Source organism: Zalophus californianus, chromosome 4 (assembly GCF_009762305.2).
Source record: "Zalophus californianus isolate mZalCal1 chromosome 4, mZalCal1.pri.v2, whole genome shotgun sequence".
In the NCBI taxonomy this organism is placed as follows: Eukaryota; Metazoa; Chordata; class Mammalia; order Carnivora; family Otariidae; genus Zalophus; species Zalophus californianus.
The window spans coordinates 32,971,278-32,984,539 of record NC_045598.1 but is presented as its reverse complement, the minus strand read 5'-3'; the positions used below and the strand labels follow the sequence as shown (position 1 = coordinate 32,984,539).

The window sequence follows — 13,262 nt, the reverse complement described above, 5'->3', positions numbered from 1 at the left end:
CAGTGTATGGCACTTTCAAAGATCACCTTACGGATTTTTTTTCTGTATCAGTTAGGGAGGACGTTAGGTTTGAGGTTGGTGTTGAGGAGAGTAACTACCATGACTTCCAGTGCTTTGACGAAACCTCAGATGCGAGGCCTTCTGGCCAAGCGTCTGTGATTTCATATTGTTGGAGCGTTCGCTGTATCCCTGGGGGTTGCAGCTTTCTATAAGTTTGCTGTGGCCGAGCCAAGAAAGAAGGCATATGCAGATTTCTACAGAAATTATGATTCCATGAAAGATTTTGAGGAGATGAAGAAGGCTGGTATCTTTCAGAGTGCAAAGTGATTTGGGAATGTAAAGAATTTCTTTGGGTTGAGTTCCATTGAAGTCTGTCACTGACCTGTGTTCCTGAACTATGAAACACGAATATTGGTTTATGGAATAGTTTGTCTTGATAAATAAACAGCTAACAAATAAAAAAAAATCACCTTATGATCGAAGATGACACTGGAGCAGTAGCTATCGTGTCTTCAGAGAGCAGGAATGGCAGGAGGCACAGTGCCATCCAGAATGAAATTGAGATTGTATTCCTTAGGAAGAAGATAAAAACAGATGTTAGGTGGCAGTTAATGGTTTCTGCCATAGACCTTACTTCTGGTTGCCTTGGGTGGTAAGATTCTGTAACGGGAGTTATATATTTAAAAAAGTATATATATAGGGGCGCTTGGGTGGCTCAGTTGGTTGTGTCCAACTCTCTGTTTTGGCTCAGGTCATTTGAGATGCAGCCCGCATGGGTCTCGCACTGGGCGTGGAGCCTGCCTAAGATTCTTCTCTCTCCCTGCTCCTCCGCACTCCCTCTCAAAAAAAAAGTGTGTGTGTGTGTGTGTGTGTGTGTGTATTCCTTGAGATGCATATGATCAGAATTACTGCTGTGGTAATTATAAGGATTTCTTTTTGAGTTTTTAGTTGCTCAGTTTTTCTTATGAGTCTTAAGATGACTCTTTCTTAGGATTTTTCTGAAGTCTTTTAAGATGAAATGCCAAGTGCCAGGAATAGAGTGAGAGGATTCAGGAATATCTAGGTCACGACATCACTATCCTCATTATTCTTACTTTCCTTGATGTCTTCTTCTTACCTTTATTTAGGAAGCCAGCAGTATCTCTACCCATTTCCCCCCTTTTTGATAACACTGTTGAAAACTTCCTGAGTAATCCTTGGTTACTCGTTGGAATTAGGGAGGTTGCAGAGGGAGGCCAAGCAATGTGTTAAAGTACCTAGAAAGTTTATTTGGGATCCTATTAGTGGCGCTGTTTCATAAAGTGGGATTAGAACCCCTGCCCTCTCCCCATCTCATGGCTTTATGTTGAGTTTTTATATCTTGATACTGTTTACATTTTCATGTTATGCAGAGAAGATTCGTCATGAAACTTTTTTTTAGCAATAAATATCATAGATGTAAGACCTGAGTTTTCCATGCCCTGCTTTCTCCCATAAGTAACATTATCTTTTTATCTTTGCTTCTATCTTCCCCAGAACTCTCTCTGTTCCTGTGTGGTGCTACTTGTCAGCCTGAGTCATACTTTTTTCCAGTTCATAAAGGACTTCAATCCTGTGATTATCCTTACCTCATGCTATTGAGTCCTTTTTTCTTTTGCCTCTTCCTTTTAGCTTGTCAGTGTGTACGGTTTCACTTGTTTTGGAAGGATCACACCCACACCTTCATTGGCTAGTAACTGTTTCAGTCACTTAACCATTATTTATTGACCCTTCACTTACTATGTTCTTAGGGATTGGAGAGAGAGAAAAGAAGAAGAAAGTTTCTTATTCAGAACTCATGGACTCTGGGGAGAGAGATATAGTTATAATGTTGTATGAGTTCTGGGATAGAGAGGTGTTGACATGCTACTATGGGAGTAGGATCTAGTTCACTTGAGGAGATGGAAGATAAGAGTGGATTGATGAGGCTTTCTGGAGGGGGAAGTGTTTGGTCTGAGTCTTGAAAAAAAGTAGAAGCCAGCTAGGCAGTGTTAGATGGGAAAGACATTCCAGAAAGGAATGTTTTTAATCCAAATACTGTTATTTTTCAGATAACATGTACCTGGTGTGGTGTTAGGTAGCATCTGAAGTATTAGTTGTATGGTCACTGTTCTCAATGGGGAGGTGGGGGAAGAGGGTAGTAAGCTTAGGTGTATGATGCAATTATACATATGAAACAGCATGGTAGATGCCAAATTGAGGTTATAATTGCTCCAGGGATTTAGAGAAGGATTAATAAAAGATTAATAAAAACTACAGTAGTTGAAAATGAGTTTAATTTGGTATAATAGGAAAAAGGGAACCATTGAAAGTTTTCGGGCACAATGGCATGAAAACAGTGCTGATAGATTTCTCTTGGAGTGTATGCATGGACTCTGGAGGTGATTAGCAGAGAGGAGTGGTTAGAAATCAGACTCCAGGAGGCCAGCTAGGAAGCTTTTGGAATGAGGTGAGGTAATGAGGGCCTGACATTTCTTAACCAGATTTCCATAACCAGATTCCTCAGAGCCTCCCATGCTGTTCTTAAATTTACCACCATCTGTTCTCTTATACAGGCGGACTTCTGTCATCACCATTCCATTAAGAGGTTTCTTTCTAAAGTTACTGATGATCTGGTCATATCTAATGGTCATTTTTTGTGTTCTTTGTGCTTAGTGGAGAACCGCTGTGGCAACCAGGTGACACACCAACAATGGAAGCGCTTTTTACCTTACTACCAAGAATATATAAAATTTCATAAATTACAAACAGAAGCCCCACTTTTTCAGAGTTTAAATTTAAGATAGATATTTTATAGTTCAGATTTGATCTAGCAGAACTGATGAAGATAAGCACAGCAGTGGAGTGATTCTTACTCCTGATGTCTTTGATGACTAGGGACCATTTTCTTTCTAGCCTGTTGAGATCTTTACTTTCTTCAAATCTTAGCTGAAGTTCTTCCTTCTCTGCCTCTGAGGGCTGTAGTCTATGTTGTCCTCTCCGTTTTTGTACTGTTAGCAGCACCCAGATCTCAGCCTTCTTTTCTTCAGTTCTTCTTTATGTTTGACCTTCTTAATTGGACTACAGTTTCCTGGAGGACAGGAATTTTATCATACTGTGTGTGTGTGTGTGTGTGTGTGTGTGTGTATGTATGTGTACAGTTTTACTCTAATAGCCCTGTACATGTGTAACTATAAATTCTTAACTGTTATAACATGTATTAAGTACTTATTATATGTTTACATTATATTTCTGAGGCTCTTATAAAGTCTCAATTAGTGGCACTGGTGGAAGGAAACAGAAGTTTGCCCCTTTTTTTTTTTTAAAGATTTTATTTATTCATGAGAGAGAGAGAGGCAGAGGGAGAAGCAGGCTCCCAAGGAGCAGGGAGCCCGATGGGGGACTTGATCCCGGGACTCTGGGATCATGACCTGAGCCGAAGGCAGACGCTTAACCATCTGAGCCACTCAGGCGCCCGGAAGGAAACAGAAGTTAAAAATGGTTCTCAGTAGGGGGCATCTGCAATATCCATTATATTCCAGTTTGGAATGTGCATTTATATTAAACTTTGAAAATATATGCGACTGGCTCCTTTGGGAATTTAAACAAAATAAAGCTATCTAGTGGAGCCTTAATTGAAGCAAATAGGATGACAGTATGGTATAATAATTGCCAATGTTTATAGAATGAAATATGAATAATAGTAGCAGCAACTACTATTAGCATAACCACCACCAGTAGCTAACATTTTTTGAATGCTTACTATTTGCCAGTCACTGTTCTCAGTACTTTTCATCAGTGAGGTAGGTACTATTATGCTCATTTTACAGATGAGGGATGGTAGAAAAACTACTGGATTGAGCATTGGGAGACCGGGGCTCTGGTTTTACTTCTATTGTTAACTACCTTTGTGATTTTGGGCAAGTCTTTAACTTTAGTAGACCTTAGTTTTTCATCTTTAAATTGAAGTGATTGGCCTCTGATCTCTAGGGTACTTTGCCCACTCATTTGACAACCAGTCATGTCTAAATTAGATTGTTTTCTTTAATTTTTTTAAAAAGTATTTATTTGTGAGAAAACATGAGTGGGGGGAAGGGCAGAGGTCGGGGGGCGGGGCGTGGGGAGAGGGGGAGAAGCAAGTTCCCTGCCCAGCACGGATCCCATGCAGGCTCAGTCCTAGGACCTTGGGATCATGACCTGAGTTGAAGGCAGCTGCTTAACCGATTGAGCCACCCAGGCGCCCCTACGTTGTTTTCTTTATTCCATAAGTTCCTGTAACTTATTTCATGCTTGCAACAAGCATTTCATATAATGCTGAGATTATAGAGCATAATGGTAAGGGTTTTATTGTTTTGTTTTTTGTCTGGTTTTTTGATCTGTAAAGGTACTGTATAGAGAATTTAAAGTTCAGATTTCAGAGGAATATATGCAGTAGAGATGGAGGGAATTTGAGAAAGTGAAAAAGGTAAAGCTGGATCAAAATATCTAAGAGCAAGGTAGGACTCTACTGGCAGTGCAGATGAAATCCTCATAGCTGTCTCTTGATTTATAATTGCTGTTGCTTAATCTGGTTTACTTTATACTGCATTAGTACCCTCGCCAGATAATCCTAGAGTAATATTATTAACTAATACTTAACGGATGTTTCTTCTGTGTATATGCTACCACATTTAATTCTCAAAGTAATATTTTAATTTTTTAAAAATTTATCTGAGAGCGCGCCAGAGCGAGCATGCTGGGGTGGGGGCGGGGGGGGGGGCTGCGGAGGGAGAAGCAGATTCCCTGCTGAGCAGAGAGCCTGATGCAGGGAGGGCTCCATCCCAAGACCCTGACTGAGATCATGACCTGAGCGGAAGTCAGATGCTTAGCTGACTGAGCCACCCAAGTGCCCACTCAAAGTAATATTTTAACTGTAGGAACTATTAGTTTCATTTTACAGATGAGAAAGCTGGAGCTTGTTTGTTTTTTTGTTTAAAAGATTTTATTTGTTGGAGAGAGAGAGCGTGTGCGTGAGTGAGCACAAGCAGTGGGGAGCAGCAGGCAGAGGGAGAGGGAGAAGCAGGCTCCCTGTTGAGCAAGGAGCCTGATGCAGGGCTTAATCCCAGGACCCTGAGCCGAACTCAGATGCTTAAAAGACTGAGCCACCCAGGCATCCCTAGAGAAAGCTGGAGTTTAGATATATTAATTAACATTTTAATTTCCTGCAGCTAGTAACTAGTAGAATTAGTACTTGAACTCTGATCTGCCTGACTTGAGAGCCTGTGTTCTTTATCAGTTCTGTATTGCCTCCCCTAAGTTCCTATCCTAAGCACGTATTCCAGGCTGCTCTTTGCTTGCAGCCATTTGGGATGAGGGCCTATACTGGATTTTATTTGCCACAAATGTTTTCTTTTCACTGAGGTACTTCAGGTTTCTTGTTTTCTTTTTTCTCATTATTTTGTTATCACTTAAAAGTCTTTCATTCTTCTCTACCCTATTATTCCTGTTTCTTTGATCCCATGGTAGAAGGTTTGTGTCCTCAGCTGAAAGTTAGCAATTCCAGTGTGAAGTGTCAAGCTTTGTTTCTATATTTTTATCTTCAGTTCTTCAAGCAGCTTTTCCCTTCTCCAGAAAATGTGTTAATCCGGCAGATTTTTTTTTTCTTTCTCTGGGTTGTAATGGTCTGAATTTTTCAGCCTTGGAGAGAAATAAGTTACAGAATCCAGATCACTAGATGTTTGGATTAACCTGCCCTGAGTTTTTAATGCTTCTTGCTGTCCATTTGTATGATTTAATCTCGTCTGTCCTACACTCCCAGATCTTTAGTTTTCTTAAGCTTGTTCCTTGACTTTTGTGGACTTTTTATTTTATTTATTTTTTTTTAAAGATTTTATTTATTTGACAGAGAGAGACACAGCGAGAGAGGGAACACAAGCAGGGGGAGTGGGAGAGGGAGAAGCAGGCTTCCCGTGGAGCAGGGAGCCTGATGCGGGGCTCGATCCCAGGACCCGGGTATCATGACCTGAGCCGGAGGCAGATGCTTAATGACTGACCCACCCAGGCGCCCCTATTTTTTATTTTTTAACTGCCTGGGTGCTGCCTATCCTCCTCTTGTTCATCAGTGTCCTTGAGTTTGCATTCCTCTTTTCGGTCAGCTCCCCCAGCTAGCTTGTCTACTTACTATTCTTGTCTACCCTGCTTGCTTTTCCTACCTCCCACCTGCTCAGCTCTACCTTCTTTCCTCCTTGCAAATTCCTGTGCCTGTTTCTCAGTCACTTCTCTGACTTCTTTACTTTAGGTATTCTTTTGTTTGTATGACTCCCCTAAAGTTTGTGTAAAAGAAATGGCAATCTTAAGGTTTTAAAGGGCCTGTGGTGTTGGTGAGTAAAGCGCTGGACTGCAGACTTTATTTTTCATACTATGATCCTGTTGCCCTATTTAAAATGACAGTCTTTTTTAGAAACATTGGCATTGGCATCACTTTGTGTTTATGTATTGTTCTGTATCTTAAATATTTTAAAACCAAATGTGTTGTGTTTTGGAGAGGAAAAAATTAAGAAAAAAGATTGGAAATGTTGAGCCCTTAAATATTTGGTTTGATCATTAACATACTCAATCTTTTTCCTCCAGATTTAACTCAGGCTTTCCCTCACTTTGGAACTCCTAGATTTGTGAATATTGGATATTTTGAGAAGCAGGGGTTCTTTCCTTGATATTGACTAAGGAGTCTATTTACCTTCAGGATGACATCTGAACTGGAGAGCAGCCTAACATCTATGGACTGGTTACCACAGCTCACCATGAGAGCAGCCATCCAAAAATCTGATGCTACACAAAATGCACATGGAACAGGAATTTCCAAGAAGAATGCGCTCCTTGACCCAAATACAACACTGGACCAGGAAGAAGTCCAACAGCACAAAGATGGGAAACCTCCATACAGTTATGCCAGCCTCATTACATTTGCAATTAATAGCTCACCCAAAAAGAAAATGACTCTAAGTGAGATTTACCAGTGGATTTGTGATAACTTCCCGTATTATAGAGAGGCTGGCAGTGGTTGGAAGGTAAGGATTTTATTTAAATTATTTTTATGCCATAAACAATAACAACATTAGTTTCTATTAAAGATAAAGCTTTGTGGGGGCTTCTATGATTAAAAAGTGAAATTCTATTAGTCATTTTTAAGATGTCAGAAAAGGTAATTAAATGTTTTTTATTAAGTGATTGACTATTTTTGGTAGAATACCAATTTATTAAAGCTTATTATGTTACATGACTGATAGAGCATAAAGTAAGAACAGAGATAATGTAGCATTCACTGGAAAATAATACCTACAGTTCAGGTAAGTTGATAGTGAGTCTTTGGTTAAAAAAAAAAAGTATTACAACACCAGTATTGTTTTCATCATCTAAGATTTTTTTTTAAGTTTTATTTTGAAAGAATTTTAGATTTATAGAAGGGTTGAATGAATACTCTAAAGGGTTCCCATATGTTCTTCATTCACTTCCTCTGTGTTAACATCTTATATAAGCATAGTACAGTGATAAAACCTGAGAAATTAATGTTAGTACAGTACTTTTGAGTAAGTAGTACTGTTAACTACTAAGTAAATTACAGACTTCATTTAGATTAGTTTCTCTCCTAGTGTCAGGATCTAGTCCAGGATCCTGCATTACATTTAGTTGTCATGTCTCCTTGGTCTCCTCTCATCTGTAGTACCTCAGTCTTTTCTTGTCTTTTATGACCTTGACACTTTTGAAGAGTACTTGTCAGGTATTTTGTAGAATGATATTGTATAGTATGTTTTATAATTTGGATATGTCTGATTTTTTTCATGGTTAGACTGAGGTAATGCATTTTGGGGAAGGATAATGCAGAGATAATGTGCCTCTCTCTGTATGTCGTATCAAGAAGTATTTGATGTTAGTATGTCTTATAACTGGTAATGTTAACCTGGTTCTTTGGCTAAGGTGATGTCTTCCAGGTTTCTCTGTTATAAAATTAATATTTACCGCTTTGTAAATTATAAAGTGTTTTGGGGAGCTACTTTGAGGGTATGCAAGTACCCTGTTCTTAAACTTTTGCTCATTAATTTTAGCATTTGTATAGCAGGTTTTTATTGTTTTCTAGTGGTGATTTTTTATTTTCTTCATTACTTCTCTATTAATTGGGATTCTTCTGTATGGAAGACTTAGTCTTTTCCTTTTATTTACTTATTCAGTCATTTATTGGTGTTGTATGCACTCATGGACATTCTTTGTGTTGTCATTATTTGTTAATCAGATTGTTGCAGCTTTGGCCATTGTGCCCTTTTGACATGGCCCTAATATTTTGTTTCTTTAGTACTTTTTAACTTTCTGGCACAAGATGTTCTAGGTTCATCTTGTATCATTCCTGTCCAGCTCCTATGTTCCCTCTCTCCTCCCTATAGAACTAATCTCTTTTAGGTTTCCATATGCTTGATTAATAACAGTATCATAGATTTTTAGATTTTTGTTCAGATATCTTGTTTCATTAGTTTTTTATTTCTGTACTCAGATACTTAAATGATAGTTGCTTTTATTGTTTTCTGTGTGTCAGGTGCTATATGCCAGATTGCCTTCTTACATCTTTATCTTTTTAAGTTACACGACATTCTTAGGAAATAAGTACTGTTACTGTCCAAATTTGAAAAGTAAGAAAACTGAGGCTTAGAGAAGTAACTTCGCAGTTTCTCAGAGAATGGAGGAGCTAAGATTTGGTATCAGACTTGGTAGATTTGGAGATTTCAAATCTTTTGCCTTAACCATTACACGGGGCCTATAATTTTGCAAACACTGTATAAATATTTATTGAATTTAATATGCCAAGATGAACTGGCCGACTCAGTATGAGAAGCGATTGTTAACAGTGTAATTTGAATAAGAATCTACTGTAACAATATTTCAGTGGAGTAGGTACATCATAAAATTTGATCCATGAATCAAAAAAAGCATCATTCTAACCAAGTAGTAGTGATCCATCTAAGTTGTGTGTTCTGGCTTTACCACTAGGTATACTACTATTCAGTAGAGTACTTTTGTCAAGATTTAGGATGAGAGAAGGCTAGCAGATTTGATAAACCTGTGTAGCATTGGAAAAACATGGTGGCTAGGGACTAGAAATGCCCCAAATTTGAATAAGTGGCTTAGAAAGCCCATCATGGGTTATGGGTCTATATCACTGATTGTAAACTTACATATTTGCACAGAACAGACAGGTGACATAAATGAGTAAAGCAAAAAAAATGACTAACTGAAGATCGCATCTAATGTAGAGCTGCTGTGCTCTTAGGCAGGTACTTGTAGCATTTTAGGGCATATCTAACAATCGCCCCCCCAAGAAAATTCAGAAATCTGGATTTTGTGTGCCATTTCCCAATTTTTAAATGTCAATTCCAGTTTTCTTAAATACATTAGAGGCCAAACAGAAGTCTGTTGGCTGAGTTCATTCTGTAGACCACAAGTTTCCAATCTCTGGTTGAGATTATATCCTCTTGTTTTCAGCTAATTTTTGTTAATTTGAAAAGGATTTATTTACTGTATATTCTTGTGAGCAGTATGTTTGGCTTTGGCAGTACTAAGAAACTTAGCACAGGGCCCCTAAGGAAGCTTACAATCTTTATTGGATAAGGGGGATATACATGAACAAGCAATTATGATGTTATGTAAACAGCTCTGTAATAGAGAAATACACAGTGCTGTGCTATGATGGATAAGGTGTGTGTAAGCCATAATAATATCTAGTATATATGTGACTTAGTAAGAGTGTTAAAGGAAGGGTGAAGTTACAAGTGCTGTGAGAATTTAGAAGAGCTTATAGGAGGTGTGATGAGGTTCTAAAGTAAGTGGCAAAAAGACTGAGTGCTAGGAGAATACAGAAAGGGTGAATCAATAGAAAACTATTGAGGAAGTGTAATTGAGCTCTGTTTTGAAGATGAGTAAGATTTGGGGGGGTGTTTTTTAAATAACGAACACTCTTAGGAAATAGTTGCTTACACGGGTTCTTGGTAGAGAGCAGTAGAAGTTGGGATAGAGCCAGAATGCAGAGATTCCATGAATATATGAATACCAAGCTGAAGAAGAGCTTGGTCCAAATTTGGTAGTGAATAGTACATGAACGTCAATTACATACCTCATTTACTGTCCGATCTCAGCTCAAGTGTAAGTCCACCTGAGAGTGCCAAATCCATTCTGCTGAATTTTGTGCTGCTGGCCAGCCCAGCTCATGGCCTGAAACTGGTTTGGAAGTAACTGATAACAGTGTCAACTGGAAGACATAATGGTTTAGATATAATGAGGAAAGAAGGGGAAAGGGGAGAAATGGGAATGAGTGGGGGATTATATTGCACTTCGAACCCAAGAGATTGTCTGGTCCAGTCTCTTGCTTTAGGCAGATCCTTAATATTTCCAGGGATGGCTGTCTCATGTTTATTCTTTTTAAAAAGTCTCTTCCACCCAATTTTAGGTGAAGAAAAGTTGGGATGTTGGGAGTATTCTGAAACTGTTGGTAGGATAGAACACATGAGTACATATATTGATGTGGGGGGAACCAGGGCTCTCACAGTGGGGAAAAAAGAGATGCAGGTAGGAATGTGTTGGTTAATTTGAATCGGAGGTGCCAGTTTAAACTCAAGTTTAAAATAAAAATCATTTAGAATGTTTTTAAAATTTAGATTCCTGGGTCACAACTCTAGAGATTTTGAATTAGTCATCTTGGATGGAGCCTAGAAATTGGCATTAAAATTCATTTTAATTGGTTCTAGTTGAGATAGATTGTACTTTTGAGAAACCACTTTTGGGTCTCGGGTTTTTAAGACCAAGCAATATGCCTTGATCAGTTATTTAACCTGGGCCATTTTTCTCCAGGTTAACCTAGACCATTTAAATTATGTCTACCTCTCTATTCTCCTAACTTCTATTCTTAGAGTTATTAGAAGTAGGGTCTGGCTAAAAAAAAGAAAAAGGGTCTGGCCAAAATGTGAGGTGTGAAGTAATCTCTTTTCTTAATTGTGTGTGTGTGTGTGTGTGTGTATTCATGTTTTGACTTTTGTATCTCTCTAGGTATTTAAAAAACTTTTTTTTTTTTTAAGATTTATTTGAGAGGGAGAGAGAGAGAGACCTCGCATGCACGCACTCCTGCAGTGGGGGGGGAGAGGGAGATTTTTAAGCAAGCTCTACACAGAGCCCGATGCAGGGCTCCATCCCATGACCCTGAGATGATGACCTGAGCTGAAACCAAGAGTCGGATGCTTAACCTACTGTGCCACTCAGGCTCCCCTTTCTCTGGGTATTTTAATTTTCTAAATATGCTTTTGGTATTTTTTTCAACAGATTTTTGATTACCATATGAAAAGCATTGTATTCTAGGTTCTAAGTTGGTAGACAAGGTCCCCACCTCGTGGAGCCTACATTCATTTTGGTATAAGATGCAGTATATGGGAAGAACACCATTAAATAATTATAAGTGTGATGAGAAATCCAGGGTGATAAAGAAGTTTATTACAGTGAGACTTAACCTATCGAGAAAAGTCAGAAAGGACTTCCCTAAAGGACTGATGTTTAAGCCAAGAATGAATTGAAAGTTGAGTAGACTCAGGTGAAAGGGATGGGGTAACGTGGGGGGCAGTCACCTTTGCAGAGGGAGCAACACATGGAAAGCCTAGAGGTGAGAAAGAACATCGAGGGGGTTGGGTATAGACAGCAAGGTAGGGAGGTAGGGTTAGATCATGAAGGGTCTTTGGAGGCTCTGTTAAGGATTTAGATTTTATCCTAAGTGCAATAGGACGTAATTGGAAGTTTTAAGTGAAGGGGTAATACTGAATTTTTACCTTGTGAAGAGATCACTGCCTGCAAGGTAGAGCATGGTGGAGTAGGGACAAAGAGAGGAAGGTGGAGGGCGACACCAATTATGAAGCTTGTACTGTTTTTGGTGAGAATGATGTCCTGGACTGAGATAGTGACAGAAGAGATGGAATAAAGTAGGTAGGTCAAAGGTAGACTTAAGATCTGCTAACAGATTTATTTTAGATGGTGAAGAAGAGAGAAGAATTAAGGATGTCTTAAAGCTTTCTGATTGGAGCTGTTACATGAATAATTGTCTTTAACCTGAGAAGAGAAAACTGGAAGATCACACTGGGGATAAAGATTGAGTTTAATTTTAAACATAGTTGAGTTTAGGGTGTTTCTGGAGATGTCTGGTAGATTGTTGAAAATATATATGTTAGGAACTCAGGAGACAGGTGTAGTTTGGAGGTCTAGATAGATTGTCACAGATGGTCATTGAAGCCATGGCTGTAGATGAGATTACATAGGCAGCAAATGTGGAAATGAAAAAAGGACTTAGGGCAGAGCCTTGATGATTTCCAACATTTAAGCTTTTTGTAGAGGAGGAAGCCCCAAGGAGAGATGTGTCCTTCCCGAGGCCTTTTAGAAGAAAAATGTGACCATCTTGATTTTTTTTTTTTTCTCCCCATCTTGAACTTTTAAGATGGGTAGATGAACTCCGGTTTGTTTTATTAGTTCTTTTTTTCCTTGTCTTTTTTTAGATTTGGGCTATTTTTTGTGATTCCATTTTCTCTCCATTATTTTATTAGTTATACCTCTTCCTAAATTTTAGTGACTTCTATAGGGTTTACCACATGTATCTTTATCTTACCACAGTCTGCCTTCAAATATACCATTTTAGGTATAGTGTAAGAACTTTATAAACTTTCTGTTTCTAATTCTTTTGACCCATCCTTTGTGCTGTTGTTATACATTTTCCTTCATATGTTATAAACCACATAATTATTATATTTTCTTTAGATAGTTATATTTTAAAGATGTCGTAAAAAAAGTGTTTTTAAAATTTACCTTCATTTTTATAATTTCTTGAACTCTATTTCTTTTCGTAGATCCAGGTTTCTATTTGTTACACTTCTGCCTGAAGAACTTCTGTATAACATTACCAGCCAACTGACACTAGAAAAAAATAAATTCTTTTAGCTTTTGCTTTTCTGGAAGTCTTTATTTTGCCTTCATTTTTGAGAGATGTTTTCACTGCATACAGAATACTTTTTTTTCTTTTAGTATTTTGGAGATGTCATTCTGTTGTCTTCTAACTTGCAGTTTTTGAGACATCTGCTATAATTTTTATCTTTATTCCTCTGTACATAATTTTTTTTCCTTTTGGTGCCTTCACAATATTATCTTCATTTTGATTTTCACCATTTTGGCCTATAATGAATATAAGTGTGTGAATTTTTAATTTCTTCTGTTTGGTG

The 13,262-nt window shown here is 38.2% G+C and overlaps 1 protein-coding gene across 4 annotated transcripts in view; it reads left to right on the top strand.

The window, feature by feature from the left end:
• Window positions 1-13,262, top strand: part of FOXJ3 (forkhead box J3) — a 139,879-nt gene that overhangs the window by 37,794 nt on the left and 88,823 nt on the right. For 3 of the 4 annotated variants that reach the window (XM_027589476.1, XM_027589730.1, XM_027589650.1), the window contains exon 3: window positions 6,719-7,043. In XM_027589476.1, the coding sequence (XP_027445277.1) occupies window positions 6,719-7,043 (325 nt within the window). Of the gene's footprint in view, window positions 1-6,606; window positions 7,044-13,262 lie in introns of all 4 variants that reach the window. The other variant, XM_027589567.1, reaches the window with a different exon arrangement.